At 41.8% G+C, this 14,938-nt stretch overlaps 1 protein-coding gene across 1 annotated transcript in view; it reads right to left on the bottom strand.

Annotated features, from left to right (window-relative positions):
- Positions 1–1,890: 1,890 nt before the first annotated feature.
- Lar (tyrosine-protein phosphatase Lar) overlaps positions 1,891–14,938 on the bottom strand; it is a 58,667-nt gene continuing 45,619 nt past the window's right edge. The window contains exons 9-14 of the mRNA XM_022830881.2: positions 14,286–14,556; positions 13,189–14,091; positions 12,715–12,989; positions 11,592–12,430; positions 9,834–11,055; positions 1,891–9,495 (exon numbers count right to left, since the gene is read on the bottom strand). Coding sequence (XP_022686616.1) covers positions 9,235–9,495; positions 9,834–11,055; positions 11,592–12,430; positions 12,715–12,989; positions 13,189–14,091; positions 14,286–14,556 — 3,771 coding nt within the window. The 3' untranslated portion in view covers positions 1,891–9,234. The remainder of the gene's footprint in view (positions 9,496–9,833; positions 11,056–11,591; positions 12,431–12,714; positions 12,990–13,188; positions 14,092–14,285; positions 14,557–14,938) is intronic.

The raw sequence follows: 14,938 nt of genomic DNA, 5'->3' as shown, positions 1-14,938 counted from the left end.
TAGATCACTTGAGCTTGGCAACTACTCTACCTGGTTTCGTACTCCAGTATTTTATGCAAATTATATGAGTTTCCATATTAGATACGTACGAACATTGCGTTAAGTGAAAAATCTATGAAAAGGCCGAGAATCAGAAATATACTACTCGGACAGGACAGATAATTCAGCCTAATGACTTGACCCCCACATTGTATTTTTAAGACTTAGATCAAAAGATGCCTTTTTATTTAATTGTAAATCATCACATAAGTGTAACGTTGTTAACATAAAAATAAGTCACTGCCTTCTCTAACAGACAGATCAACTAGCTAATTTATCAAATTATAGCGAATCGCAAGCAAGTTCATCACCCGATCATTTTAGAAGATAAACAACTTGCTTGCGTGGAACAGGTAACCTAGCCACGTAACTGGCTGCCATCGAAGGCTTAGTAACTTCTACAAGAACTCTAGTTGTCGCCAAATAATTCCACTGTCAAGTTTACTGTGTCTGATTGCATTTAATTGAAAGGACCACACACACGCTCGAACATCCGTTTACTATTATTGTATATTTACACAATGTTGTTTTAAAGTTTGACAAATCACCATATTTATTTCGTTTGTTCAATATCTAGTTAGTCAGTGGAAGAATGTTTTTCTCATTTAGGTGCGACCGACCTTGTGCTCTTTTTTTCGTTATATATTTTACGCAGTATGTCGCGGAATTTGTTTGAAGCCGCTGAGGCCTGCACTACCATTGCACAATGCCCATTCTGTCATCACTCAGATACCCGAGTACAAACTGAAAACGTGATTATTTGCGCAAATCATCTAATGATCGTCTTTTCTATTACGTTCCAATAAACAAAAAAAAAAAAAAAAAAAAAAAAAAAAAAAGAAAAAAAGAAAGGTTTACCTGTCTTAACTCGGATTACGAACAGCCAAAATAGTAGCTAAAAGATGACTGCCTAGCCCTCAAGCCGCACACATAATGATGCTTGGAACTAGTTGTTTCATGAAGACTGTCAATACATAGGACGCGTTGGAAATCTATGGGTTGTGCTAAAGAGGGCCCTTCCAAGTAAAGACGTGCATTTGGCAAATGATTTCTAAAATAGCGGAGATTTTTTAAAAATAAATTCCATTGATAACAGTGAAGCCGTTCTTATAATATGAATTAAAGTTCGGCCAGCACCTCCATTCTCCCGTATATTTCTGAAGGAGTTTTACACAAGTAAGTGTTGAGAAATATTGGGTGTTTTACGGCTGTTTTCGGCTGCCCAAATAAACATTAGAACCTAAACATAGAGAGAAACGATTCTTTGGTCGAATTCTATTTTTCAGTTCTCATTACGAGAGAAATTATTTCTGGTAATGATCTTGCATGACTTTTAACTTCGACTCAAATATAATTAACCGTATCTTATTAATTAGAATATAATTAAGCGTCAATTAAAAACACTTTGGACAAGTAGTAATGCATCAAGACACTGGTGTAATACCATGCATGTAAAATGACAGTCACCGAATAGATAACGTAATAAACGTATACGCACCTAACAGCTGTCAAGCCTGCGGCTTAAGATCGAATGTTTGTACAAAATACTGGTAATAATTTCTACGACTATTGCCATGCGCGACCTTCCTATTGTCGAAATCGGCTCAAGGTTCCGGCCGGTGCTAAAGGGACGTTTTGGCTGAGTAAGCCCATCAGCATTGTTCCAGGAAAAGAAACACCCTTCAGCCATATCCAAAGAGAATTTCAAAATGTTACTGCTAAAAGATATTGACAGGCGTTACGTAGGCGGCTTCTCTGTGTGGCAAAAATTTTAAATTTAAAATTACAGTACGCAATTGCATGTCTATATATTTGCGTACAAAATATGATATGAATAAATAGACAAAAGGGTACTTGGTAGTAATGGCTGTATTTTGTGTTTATTTACATGTCATATATATATATATATATATATATATAAATGATTTACAAATTAAAATAAATAGTACAGGGATTTATTATCCCTGCATTGATGTCATTACTTTCGTCCCTTCGACTTGCAGTTTTATCTGAGTAATAGTAATTATCATTGTTATAAAGTAGTTATGATCGTTCTTAATATTTGTTGACGTTGTGCTGTTGACCTGCCGAAGGTGGAGTAACCTTACTGTTTCTCTTTACGCATTGGCTGGCTTTGATTTTTCTCTGTAATCTTCGATCGATTCGAGAGACGGTGTTCAAGTGCATGCAGTATTACTTTTGCGTTTAGTTCATTTCAATATGTATATATTATTACAGTACGACTGTGTTACATGTCACATTCATTGCAAACACGAAGAGTAAAAAAATCACCAGCGCATCCGCATCAGTTGTATACGTGTTCAATATACAACTAATGTGCTTGTATACGGCTTAGAAATCATGGTGTACACATGAACAAATTTAGGCTGCTCTATTCGACGTCAGCGTTACCGTACCTAGAACAGAGAGTTTTTATTTCTATCGCAAGAAGGACCAACAGAAGAAAAGAAAAACGTAATTTTATATGAATCATGTTTTCTCTGTTACACGAGCACTCTGGTGGTATATTGATGTTTTTTTTTTCTCGATAAACAGCGGCTAAGCGAAAAACGCTCTCGATTTAAATTAACGCATCGTTAAAAACAATTATAATCGATTTATGGAAAAGTTCATCCGGTGACAGGGCCCGGTACATCCTCACATTCGTATGTTACATCATCCAAAATCCTGCGGAATAGAGTTCACGACTTCAGATTTCTTAAAGCAATATTCCGCGACAACGTGTACCGCTGCCGCTGCCGCTGCCGCTGCTGCTGCTGCTATAGTTCAAAGTTTCAGTTTTGAATTAATCAGTACCTATAATGCTTTTGGGACCTTTGTCCATTGTCTTGTAGGCTTCTCAGATATCTTATTATTAATTAAACTACGTGAAGAAAAAACACGCGGAAAATTAAAAAGCGAAGGACGAACCAACGAAGGAAGCTGAGTCCGATCATGTTTTTTAAAGAACCAGCTGCCAAAACTTAAGGTCGGCACAGGGAGTTTAAAATGATAGCCGTTAGGTACGAAAGTATGAACAGAGTACACAGATCGCTAGAAGGAAGACTTCTACAACGAGAAATTCATACTATATATAGTTACGTAAACGAATCAGACGGTTGGTTATGTTAGATCTATTTTATACCCATCGAATCATCTGCGTGGTAAAATGAAAAGCCTGATTTTTTCTCTTGCAAGTGTCTGTCTGAGTGGCTCTATCTGTGTACATCGAGTGGTGTCCGAATATGATTTCTTACATACTTAGCCCATTTCTCTTAACACATTATTTTTCTCGTTTTAAAGGCATCCTTCAGCCTGCTCTCCTGTTAGCATTCTCACCTTAGAAAGTCATCTCTCTCTCATCAGCCTTTTTAGCTATCTGTTCTTTGTCAGCCATGCCTGTATCGCCTAAATTTGTTTATTTGTGGTTGATGATATGTTTATTGACAAGTAATTTTAACTTGTTACCGGCCATTTTACTTAATAGCAAACGGTATCTACGAACTATCTATTGCCCGTAGTACTGTTCAGTGCTAATTGATGGCTTATTATAGTCATTTTCTTCTTGACCCTCCTCATTATCATACTAAGTATATCTTTCAGTCATTTTTTTTTATTATTATTGTCATAATATTCATTATATGTTACCTTAAATCATTAATGTTCGTTCATTGATCGTATTGTTACGCTTTGACTGTTCCCATTTGTATTTCTCTCATTCATTCTTTTGTCACCATTTGCATGAATATATATATTCTTGTCTCGTGACAAATTATTACGAGCACTATGATTTTTTCTTATAAATAGTATTTATTCATAGACGTTATTATTTGATATTTTGTGTTATTTTCATTTACCTAAAGCATGTATCTTCCGTTAATAGACCACAAATGATATCGCGTAACATAAAAAGGAAATTTGGGATTTTGCGAGCTCTCTTGCGCAACTTACGGATCCATGCGCCAACACAAGAGCTGTCGATCGAACTGTTGTATCTATCGCCTCGTTTACGTAGTAAAACTTAAAAGAGACGACGCAACTTAAAACTCTCCGATCGAGAAACCCATCAATGTACTAATTGGAATCTATAGTACGTGCTCGCCTGTGAGGACTTCGCACTTCGTAAAACCAAACACAAAGCATACGATTTTGGCCTTTTCTGACGTTATATATATATATATTTCCTTAGTCTGTACGTCGCAATTTATTTACATACAATATTAATACAATTATTGTTTGTTTGACATACATTTCTATTAATAGAATTGTTGTTCTCTTCATTTTGATATCTTACGTATTTTCCATCACTACTGGCCTTATCATAACCATATCATCATTGACCATTTGTTGTCGACACCGGTTATAGTGGTAGGTCGCGTCGATTTGAATTATATGTGGTAATTACCTTAGCGATTATCCAGTAGATATATTATGCTACAAGCTCTGACATTTCTCAATTCGGCGAGGTTTCTGCGTTGACATGTAGTGTTCGTCGCGGTTCGATCCACAGGCTTTTCTTTGGGCCTAGGAAAAAGAGCCTAATATATAGACCGATAGAGACGAGTGTGTTTCACCATTGTAACTTGTCGCCAGCTTCGCTCACATTTTCAGACAGCTTTTATTTGTTATTTTAACAACTTCCATGAGGGGAACTCAAGTAGTTTGTGACATAAATCACTTATCTGCTCATTTAATTTCCTAACATTGACGAACTCTTGCATAAGTCATTTATTATTATCATACGAAATGTGGTACCTTTCTACCATCTTACAAAAACAATCGTTACTCGTTTGTTTACGTATGGAACTTCCTTGATCCCGTTTGTCGAGCGTGATAAGAGTTGTCTTTCTATGACATCTCAGTTTTGCACACTTTTCTAAAGTCTGCCTTGCAATGAATATATGTTCAAGTTGTTTACCAACCAAGGTTCGTTTAGGCTCATCTTGTTTGAATACTGCTGTTAATACTTAGTCTCTTTTTCTTCATGCATCTTCATCCTCCCCGTTCCCACCGTTCGTTGCGATCCAGGTTTTCATTCGGCCAAAAAAATTCACATGAATTAATAATCATACATTTTCGCATCACATTTATACAAATAGCACGTGCTTATGTGCTGAAATTATTATTACAGGAGAAAATCAGTACACACGCAAAAAAATATACAGACCTATTTACACAACACAACACAACAAAATCGTCTGCTTATGTCTGTCTGTTTACTACCTCATTATTTTCCATGTGATTTTTCAAAACATGCATTTCACGACATTTACGTCGTCGGCACGTTTCCCACATTCGGCCTGTAGTGATCATCTCCGTTTGCGGTCAATGTTAGTTTGATTTTGTGTCGGTAGTTCAAATATATCCTTTTTGTCGACATATACGCATTAAGACGACTAATAATTTCCAGAATCAACCCATATGGGCCATATTTCTCACTGTGCGCAATCACTCATTCAAATGGTTTTGCTAATGTAGGGGAGTATGCAGGTCTTGTTGTTGTTGACACACTGACGAGCTGGAAAATCAAGATAAAACCGAATAAAATAAAAAAAAAATCTATAAAATAGAAAAGTAGCAAATAATGAAAAAATATCTTTCTGCGTTTCACTGATTCGCTTTCATAGGAATTTCGATGGGGCTATGGCATGTGTTTGACGAAAGTTAGTGCGGCTTGCGCTCATGTGTACAATGTGGTTATTTTCTCTTATCTTTTGCATCATGATGTTACTATGACTGATGGTTTCCGTCTCTCATTCTGTCGTACTTTTATTTTCAATAATCTAACATACGACTGTCGTATCCGTGAACCTATGTTTTTGCGCACATACCCTACAAATGTAATAGGTCTGTAATCGAGTGTGTATGCGTGTCTGTGTGTGTGTGTGTGTGTGTGATTTATTTGTGCAAATATGTAGAACACCTGCACAGCGTTGTTACGTTCTTTTGTAAGCTTATGGGATGGTCTTGGTGTCGTGGCCAGAGGTTGTCGGTGTTATGAGCTATGGCTCACTGTTAGCTCTGCTCACAGGGTGGCGTTGATGGACACAGGATCAGCTTAACCTAGTCTCACTTAAGAGCGTCAAACTTCATTTGCTCCGGCACACAGTCATACAGGTACCGATAGCTCATTGAGCATCGGTCGAGGTTCAGCGCTAATTGCTTCTGTCTAGCCCGTTTTTTCATCACCATTGTCTTTTCTTAACTAACCAGTTTAAACTATAAACACCGTGCATACACCTTAGGGACACAAACATATTTACGCACAAGGTACACACAGTTATAGGCGAAAACCTATTCGATACATCCCTACTACATCAGCCACGTCCTTATTAACGTTTCGACGTTACGCTGTTTTCCCCTTGATTAGCACAACTGCTCCACCTAGCAGCAATCAGTAGATACAAAAATTAACTGAGAACTTAATTTTCATAGCCCCAATGTCAACCAAAAAGTATACGTTCCATTCTTTAAAGCAACTTTCACTCGATACGAGCCACCCACAGGTGTCACTTTATCTTACAGTACTGAGCGAAGTTGGCTATTGTTAATTCACTGTTATATGTTAATGGAAATGATTTTGCCATATTTGTTAGAGACGAACAGTGCACTAGCGCTTTTACGAAAAGTAGCTGCGAATGGTCGTTTCGAAATTGTGTTCATTTGAAGCGATGCTAACAAAAGAGGATATACCTCACGAGGTCTTAACTTCGCTTTTGGAGCAGCTCACATGGCGGTTTTACGTCGTGTCGGTCACAACCAAGATTTAAGTGTTAAGAGTGTTAAGGTAAATGTGCACATACGAGGCCTAGGCTCCACTGAGACGAAATAATTCAAACAAATTTAATCAGCTATTAATAATTAGCTCGTCTTACTTGCATTACCTAGCAAAAGAGAGAATCAGTCAATGTTGCAGTCTTACGAGATCGTTAGCTACAGAAGCGCACAATACAAAATCCTAACTATAACCCTTTGAAGGCTTATAGCAGTAATGCAGATAATTCTCGCAATTATATAAAATTAAAAAAAAATAGATAGAAAATCTAGTTGGCCTTTGAAAACGACGGGAAATGAAGGGGAGCGAACTTAGACAAAATTAGGCTATTCCGTCTGCTGTAGAAGGTACAAGCTAAATGTACGGTCAGTGTTCAATTTGGACCTTCTTTCCGTTAGTAAAGATCAGCTTGAATTCTCTCATTTGAGGTGGGCTTCGTATAAGAAAATATTCGGGCAAAATGACAGTCGTTTGCCCACAGCACTCGTAACGATTGCGCTCTTGCAGTGAGGCGCCATTACGCAAAAGTAATCAGTTTGTGTACAGATGACTTCGGATGAGATGGTTTTATCGATCGACGCAAAAATTGTGTTATTTAAAAATACAGATATTGTGGAATTTGGTGATTTTTTTCATAAGAAGTATGTGTATGTGTGTACGAGTTAGGGTGTGACGAACAATACAAAAGTACAAAAGTCTAGTTTGTGTTATATTAGTTAATGTTGATATTAGTAGTATTACGGTAGTAGCAGTAGACACATACATAGAGGAGCTTCCCGATCCTGAGCCGCGCATGAGTGCGCCCACCCGCGTTTGCGAGAGCCTCCCTACCGTTGATCCCCTACAGCCAGACGCATATCTTATTACCCCATAAGCATATCTTATGTGTACGTGTTTTTATCGTTTGTCTGACTACTTCGTCAATGTTGTTTTGTCTCACTTGGTGTTGTTGCTACCGCTAGTACTATGCATGTGAAATACGATGTATTCGACGGCCTAGTCACTCATCGATAACCCATTCAATTCTCCAGTCTCCGGCAAACTTCGACGCAAATTCTCGATAGCTATCTACCGCATCCGTCTCATTGTTACACATTGAAGCTCAGCGAATAATTCCTGGGCTTGAGGATTTTTGCCAAGACATTTAAGCAGGCCATCACAATGTTTACCATACTTATACCATGTTCTGCGGTACAACAAACGGTTTGTCCATTTTTCTATTTGTGATTGATATAATTTCGGTACTACCCCCTATCTTTCCCGCCTCTGCGTGTCGCTTTATGGTTTCGACACCCTCATATCAACGCCACCCATGCGTTTGTCAGCTGATCGGCACCGCACTCGAGTACTAGTATTTCCATGCATCACAAACTTAACCGTCCTATTAAACGCAAAGCTAAATAATTGGCTACTTCGATCCAAATCCATATTATCGGCATCCATCTCGACTTTTCGACATTTCTTCACACAGCACGGACTTCAAATCCATTTCGCCGTCTGCGTCGGCATCACCCGGTCGACTTCTGCACTGGTCAGTATATGTAAATATGCATGAGTGCTGCGTACATATCGTACACATTAATTAATTGAAATTAAGCAATTGTTATTATTACCTAGTCGTTCTTATACTTTCTATCGTAATTATTGCCGTGCTTCTAGAGATGAGGAATTCTGTTCTACATACATATATAGAAGCGTATACAGCTGTCAATGCGGGAGAATCAATTGTCGTTGACATTGAAAAATCACATGACACTCTCACTCTCAAAATGATATGAATGATCTGTGCTGTGAGGTCAGTCGACAAGATCAGTTGTTGCCTTCAAGACGAAATCATAGTCAAATAGTCCATGCAGCTGCATGACGAAGAGTTTTCCTATTCATACCGCTGAGAAATTCGCCCAGGGTCGCCGGAGACAAACCTGAAACGATCGATTAGAGCGTAATTGTGGTCGGCCGCTAATGCAAATACGTCCTGTACGGATGGCACCATGGAGGTTAAGCCAAGCGAACGCTACGCTGTCCCTCACCGATCGAGGTTAGAGATCGTCGATAAGAACGTCGCTTTTCTTGTTACAGCAGAGCGACTAAATTATATCTGTCTGATACAGACGAGGCTGTCAACGCTACTTTCGGTTTTGTTGCGTAGTTCTGTTATCAGTTTCGATCAGAACAGTGTCTTGTTGATGCGCTGTCACTAGTATTTCATATCATATATATTGGTTGTTGGTTTTACTTATGCTTGCTGCTTCGTCGTTTGTTGTTTGTCGATCAGTTCATATCAAACAAACTGGTTAATATTATAGTAGTAATACATGAAGATATATAAACAAAACTTCGTCGTTATCAGCGGCGACCCAGAGTGTATCCTCGCAGATGTGTGCTATTAGCGCTCTGGCCGTTTACTGACGCTAAACGTTTCAGCTGGTGAAATGGTCGAAGCTTGAGAGGTAGTCAAGCAATGCTCGATAGCAGAACTGGTATTGATCTTCGGTTTGTACCATTGCCGGACGCTGCGTTCGTAGCATCCGGACAGTAGAGAACAGATCCACCTGACTCTCACACTGCAGCCGCTCGAGAGCGATGCTCAAGGCGATAAATGTTCCAGTGCGACCTACACCTGCCGAGCAGTGAACCGTGATTGGGCCCTCCTGGCCGAATTGTTCTTTGGTCTTGTGTACCTATAATTCAGTGTGTTTACATAGAAGACAAAGAGAACGGATGATCACATATAATTGCCTGCTAGCCATGAACGAGCTAGTCGGATTAAAATTGTTAGGAATACAGATTTAAGTACGAAATGCTCTTTTAAAACAAAGAGAATCACGGTCGGAGCCTTGTATAAGCCTTGGATATAGCATAAACAGCATTAACCTGTATTTTGCCCGTAATTAAGGTTGGTGACTTACAGAACTCGAGACCACAGCAAGTCGGTATTCTACCCCTATAGACTAATATTCTACTGGAAACTGATAACATGCATAAACTGAATGATGAGGAAATAATTGACGTTATGCACCTGACTAATGAGATCGATATAACCCTCGGCGTCCTTAGGGACTCCCTGCTCAGGCCAGTCAGTGAAGTGGAACTGGCGCACGGTGCGGGATTGTCCGTCGCGGGCGTCGGTCACCTTGAATTCCCGCATTACATACGAGGGCATGTTGTACTCCGTGATGGGGTCCACAACGTAGTAGAGATACCTTTGTGAACGCTCACTCGGCCAGTACGCATGGCACTTTTCCCGCCCCATCTCCTGCAGCTTGGTGAGCATAACAATGATATTCGAGTTGTGTTCCCAGATCATCCTCCAGAAGTCTTCCGTTGTTTCGGCCATCGGGCCCTGTGCGGCAATGTAGGCGTTTTTATAGCGGTAACCATCAACAAAGCTGGCATTAATATAATCGCTCCCGTCAGCGCCCCTGAGCGGCTGTAAACACACTCTGCTAGCCTCGTACGGCAAAATGTTCATTAGCCGATTTTTGAACTTGTTCATCGGAAGGTTGGCCGATATGAACTTAGCGTTGTGGATCTGCATCTCATTTAGTTGACGGAACTCTGCTTCAAGTTTTGTTGATCCATCAACGTTCTGCGTCAGCAACATGTTGACATGCTGATAAAGCTGGTGGCTCGACACCTCCGTGTGACCCGCCATGACAGCTTCAAGGATAGCGTCATGGATGAAGATGTACTGGTCCTCAGTTTGGACCATGTAGTTACGTTGGGCTCGTAGACACGTTGTGTGCCCATAGATGTCAACGGTGTCCTCGTGGCGCAGCCTCTGTAACATAGAGTCGATGACGGTGTAGCACCCGGTACGGCCGACTCCGGCGCTGCAGTGCACGATCAGAGGTCCAGCGCCCTGCGGGTTCAGCTGGTTAACCCGCCTCAGGAACATGAGGAATGGCGTAGGATGGTCGGGCACGCCATGATCGGGCCATGCGGTGAACTGCAGCTGCTTGATTTCACGCATTTCAAGAAAGCCATCACGGCGCAGGCTTAGGGTGCGCACACAATAGGTGGCTAACTCACTCACGTCCTCGAGAGTCACCTCTATCACCCCATAACGTTCACTACCTCTGCTGGGCCAATACTGATCACACTTCACTCGGGTTCGTTCCTCCAGCCTAGTCATCATGACTACGGTAGCAGATTGTTGTTCCCATACCATCCTCCAAAAGTCGCCGATAGTCTCTTGTAGGGGACCCTGCGTAGCGATATAGGCGTTCTGCCGTCGGTACCTATTGAACAGTCATATAGAGGTGAGAAGAAGAGCAATATATGGATGTACGTAATAATGCTTATTGATTATTTTGCTATATTAATAGGCGTCGGTGGATAAAGGCGGTCCTATACTGTTGTACACTCTGTACTTTATAATAACGCAGTTACCATATTCAACTTCCTTTCATGTTAATTAATGTCATATCATATACACCTGCACACGTAGTGTATACAAATAGATATGCCCTTTGATAAATATTATTCCACCGAGATATAATACAATCCAGAGAGGTTGCAATAGAGGGGATGGTTATGGGATTTGTTATGAAGAGTGAATAGTTTATGATATTTAATAAATAATGTTTCTATTACTAAACAATTTTTTAAAAATATTTGATAAAGATAAAATATTTAATAACCTATAGTGCGCTTTTTAGGGTAATGCCGTAGAACCTCACTATTTTCGAATTACATAAACCTTGCATGCACCCATATATCAGAGAGGTTTACGTAAGCAACTCTCACGTAACGAACATCTATGCGCTGTACCAACCCGTCACAATAATTGGCGTTAATATAGTCTGACCCTTGAATGCCCGGTAACGGCTCGAGTACCACTCTCGAGTGGTCGTACGCAATGACGTTGGCGTAGCGGTTTTTCGGCTTGTTGATCTCCGAGATCGAGTTGTCCCAGGTGAACTGCTGTCCGGGATCGATGCTTTCGTACTCTTGCGAGAAGGCGAGGTTGTCGTTGGCCTTCAGGCGCTCTATGTGTTGTGCGAGTTCTGTCACCGGAATCGGTGGATGACCCTGCATACCGGGAGTCTGCATACGACGCAGCTCGAGGGGATCAGCGCCAACAGCGCCATTGATACCCGCCCCATAATCGCCGGCCACATCGCCCATCGAGCGGCTACCATTCGGCTGAAGCAACTTCATGGTGGTTTCGTTATTGGCTGGCCCGTTACCGTTGCAGCTGGGGGTCTTGGACTGAACGAAGCCCCGCCTTCGCTTGGCGAGAATGAAGAACAGAGTGAGGGTGGCTGCCAGCAAAATGATGATTAGCACGGGCCCGATAATCCACCCGACGTCGCCGTGGCTGGTCGGACGCGGCTGGACGGCGGGGTTCTGCGTGGGATTGCGGGAATAGTGTGTCATTACGTCCAGTCCGAGGTCCTGCGAAAACGGGCTGCTAGTGACTAAGTTCTTCTGCGGTGCGTCGACTACGGCACGAACGAATATCCTGTAGCGGCGATATGTGTGCAGTTTGCGATTGCGAAAGCCACCATAGATCTTTCCATCACCCAAGGGGAACTCTTGGGGCATCGCCAGTCTCAAAAACTTGGCAGCGATGTACGCTGTATCCTCCTCATTGTTTACAACGTTTACGAGCTGGGAAGTGTATGAAAACAATTATAAACAACAGAGACCGATGAATGAATACTATTAAGTTACTAATCTAGAACTAGCTGAACGCATTTTATTTCGAATTACATTTTTCTTGAAGTGTTCATAAGGCATTTGTCTGTTTGCTCCCGTTATGATGCTATTCGTGTTCTCCAGTCCAGCTGGAATGCAATGAATCTGTCTAGTACTAGAAGCCATGGGTAATAAGCATGCGTAATAGTTTATCAAGTAAACATGCACGACATGTTTGCTTGCCGCTGAATACTCACGTCTTCGATTCGGTAATCATCGGGTTCCTTGATAGCCATTTCAGCGGGCACAACCACCAAGAAGTAGTGCTTGATAGGACCGAACTCTTCCGACGCCTGGGGCAGTACTACTAATATCTCATGGTTCTGTGTTGGACCCAGAGAGTCGGGTTTAACTAAAGGTTTGGGCGCTGCCATGGCTGTGGTTACGGAAATTTTTGCTGCAGGTCTGTACGAACCGTTCCTTGCGATTGCCGTCACATTTACTTTGTACGTAGTGAACGGCATTAGAGTCTCTATGAAATCAAAACAACAATAATAAATGTTATCTTTAACCGCGTAGGGTAAGTCTACGTATGCTTATGTACTTATGTCTTGAGCTATATTATTGTGATCTCCGATGAAGGCCTGTACTCGTAAGTGAATTTTTCAGCTTATGTCTCGGTGAAAGACAGCCGCAATCTTACCCTGAACAATGTTTGTATTTCAACTCACCAATAGAGTAGTTTGTCGACCCCGCATCGAGCAAGACGTTTTGTGCCGGAATCGGCAATTCCTGCAACACGCCTTGGCTGTCTACAAACTCCTTTTGGGCTGAGTAACTGATGTTAAACTTGATATAGTCCAACCGGCTGGGTGGTCGCCAGGACAGAGAGAAGCCGTGGGTGGTGATGATGGAAGCGCGCAGCTGCGTAACAACATCAGTGGGGGACGTACGCACGGTGATTTGCTGCGACAACTTGCCAATCGTTACGTCGCTATAGGATGTTTTCTGAAAAGCGGCTACCCGAACGGCATACACCGTATCCCGCTCTAATCCAGTAATATCGGCTGACCATGTCAGGTAAGGAATGACTTTCTCGTCCCAATCATCAAGATCCTCCACCACTGTCTTTGTATAGAGAATCTTGTAGCCAAGAATGTCACCGAAATAGGGCACCTCGTCCCACCAAACTTCGAACGAGGCATCGCTCGTAGCGATAGCTTGGACATTAGTCGGCTCCGACGGGATATCACCCGGTGTGGCAACGATCACTTCCTTGGACCAAGGCCCGGCGCCCTTGTTTGTGCAGGCCTTAATTCGAAACACATATTCAGTACGTTCCTCCAGGCCCGAAAACACGGTGCGTGTCTTCGATGTGTTGCGGTCGTTGCCGGCAAAGTCGGAACCCCTCTTGCGAAACTCGATCATATAGTTGGCGATATAGCCGTTGCGGTGAGCCATCGGCGGAGCGTCCCAAGTTACCACAGCGGTGTCCGGGCTCTGAAGTCGAAACGTGATATTATACGGAGGGGCGGTTGGCTCCCCTTCGGGGGTGTTGATCCTTGAAATCGCTTCTTGGCCCCACCCGATCAGGTTGCGCGCTGCTAACCGGAACTCGTAGCGCGCGCCACGTGCTGGAAGACCAAATAAAGATGATATGAGTAGTGCGATGAGTATCGTAAAATTATATGAATAGAACTCCAGTGATTGCAAGTGTACTCGAACAGCACTGTCTACTGGTGGCCAAATACGTGATGTATTGTAACGTGATGGTATACAACGGAGCGCTTATATGTGTACATAGATGTTTCGACGTTCCTTTACGTACAAAGGTTTTCTACAGTAATCTGGTACTCATTGTGCGTGAACGTGGTCTCCTCAAGGGGTTCCCCATCCATGGGCCCGTAGCGAAGACGGTACATTTGCAGCTCCCCATACGTGTGCGAAGGTCTCTGCCAAGCGAGTTCAACACGAAGTTTGTTATCTTCCGTCGTTTTAACTGTTGCCTTGAGCTCCGGTTTGGTGGGCACACCTCCGTGTGTAGTTGCTGTTTTGGGTCGGCTGCGCATGCCGTCGCCCTTCCGGGTAACTGCTGCCACCTAAAAAGCGTTTTGGAAACAGATACCGTTATTCATCACTTTGTTATTATTTAGGTATACAACTTTTTCAGAAAAGGATAAACACCTAACGGAGCGCCGATTGATTGAACCGTATATAGTTGATCCGTTTGAGATTACCAGCGATAATAATTGGTAATAAATGGTTGTATACAATCATTCTCACGTCAACTCACTCAGACCTAAAATTTACTTTTAGTATGTCATATTACAGTGTTAGTACGTATTAGGCGTTTTTATACGGCAACGGTTTTATCATTGCAGCACTCTTTTTCATCTGGGGAACACGAATAAGCTACGTTGTAGTTACATACATAAGACAATATTACGCATTACACAAACGTAAATATGTAATGAAATCCCT

The sequence above is a fragment of the Varroa jacobsoni genome, unplaced genomic scaffold (genome assembly GCF_002532875.2).
Source record: "Varroa jacobsoni isolate VJ856 unplaced genomic scaffold, vjacob_1.0 scaffold_298, whole genome shotgun sequence".
Taxonomy (NCBI): domain Eukaryota; kingdom Metazoa; phylum Arthropoda; class Arachnida; order Mesostigmata; family Varroidae; genus Varroa; species Varroa jacobsoni.
The sequence above is the reverse complement of the archived record's forward strand: the minus strand, read 5'-3'. Positions and strand labels throughout refer to the sequence as shown.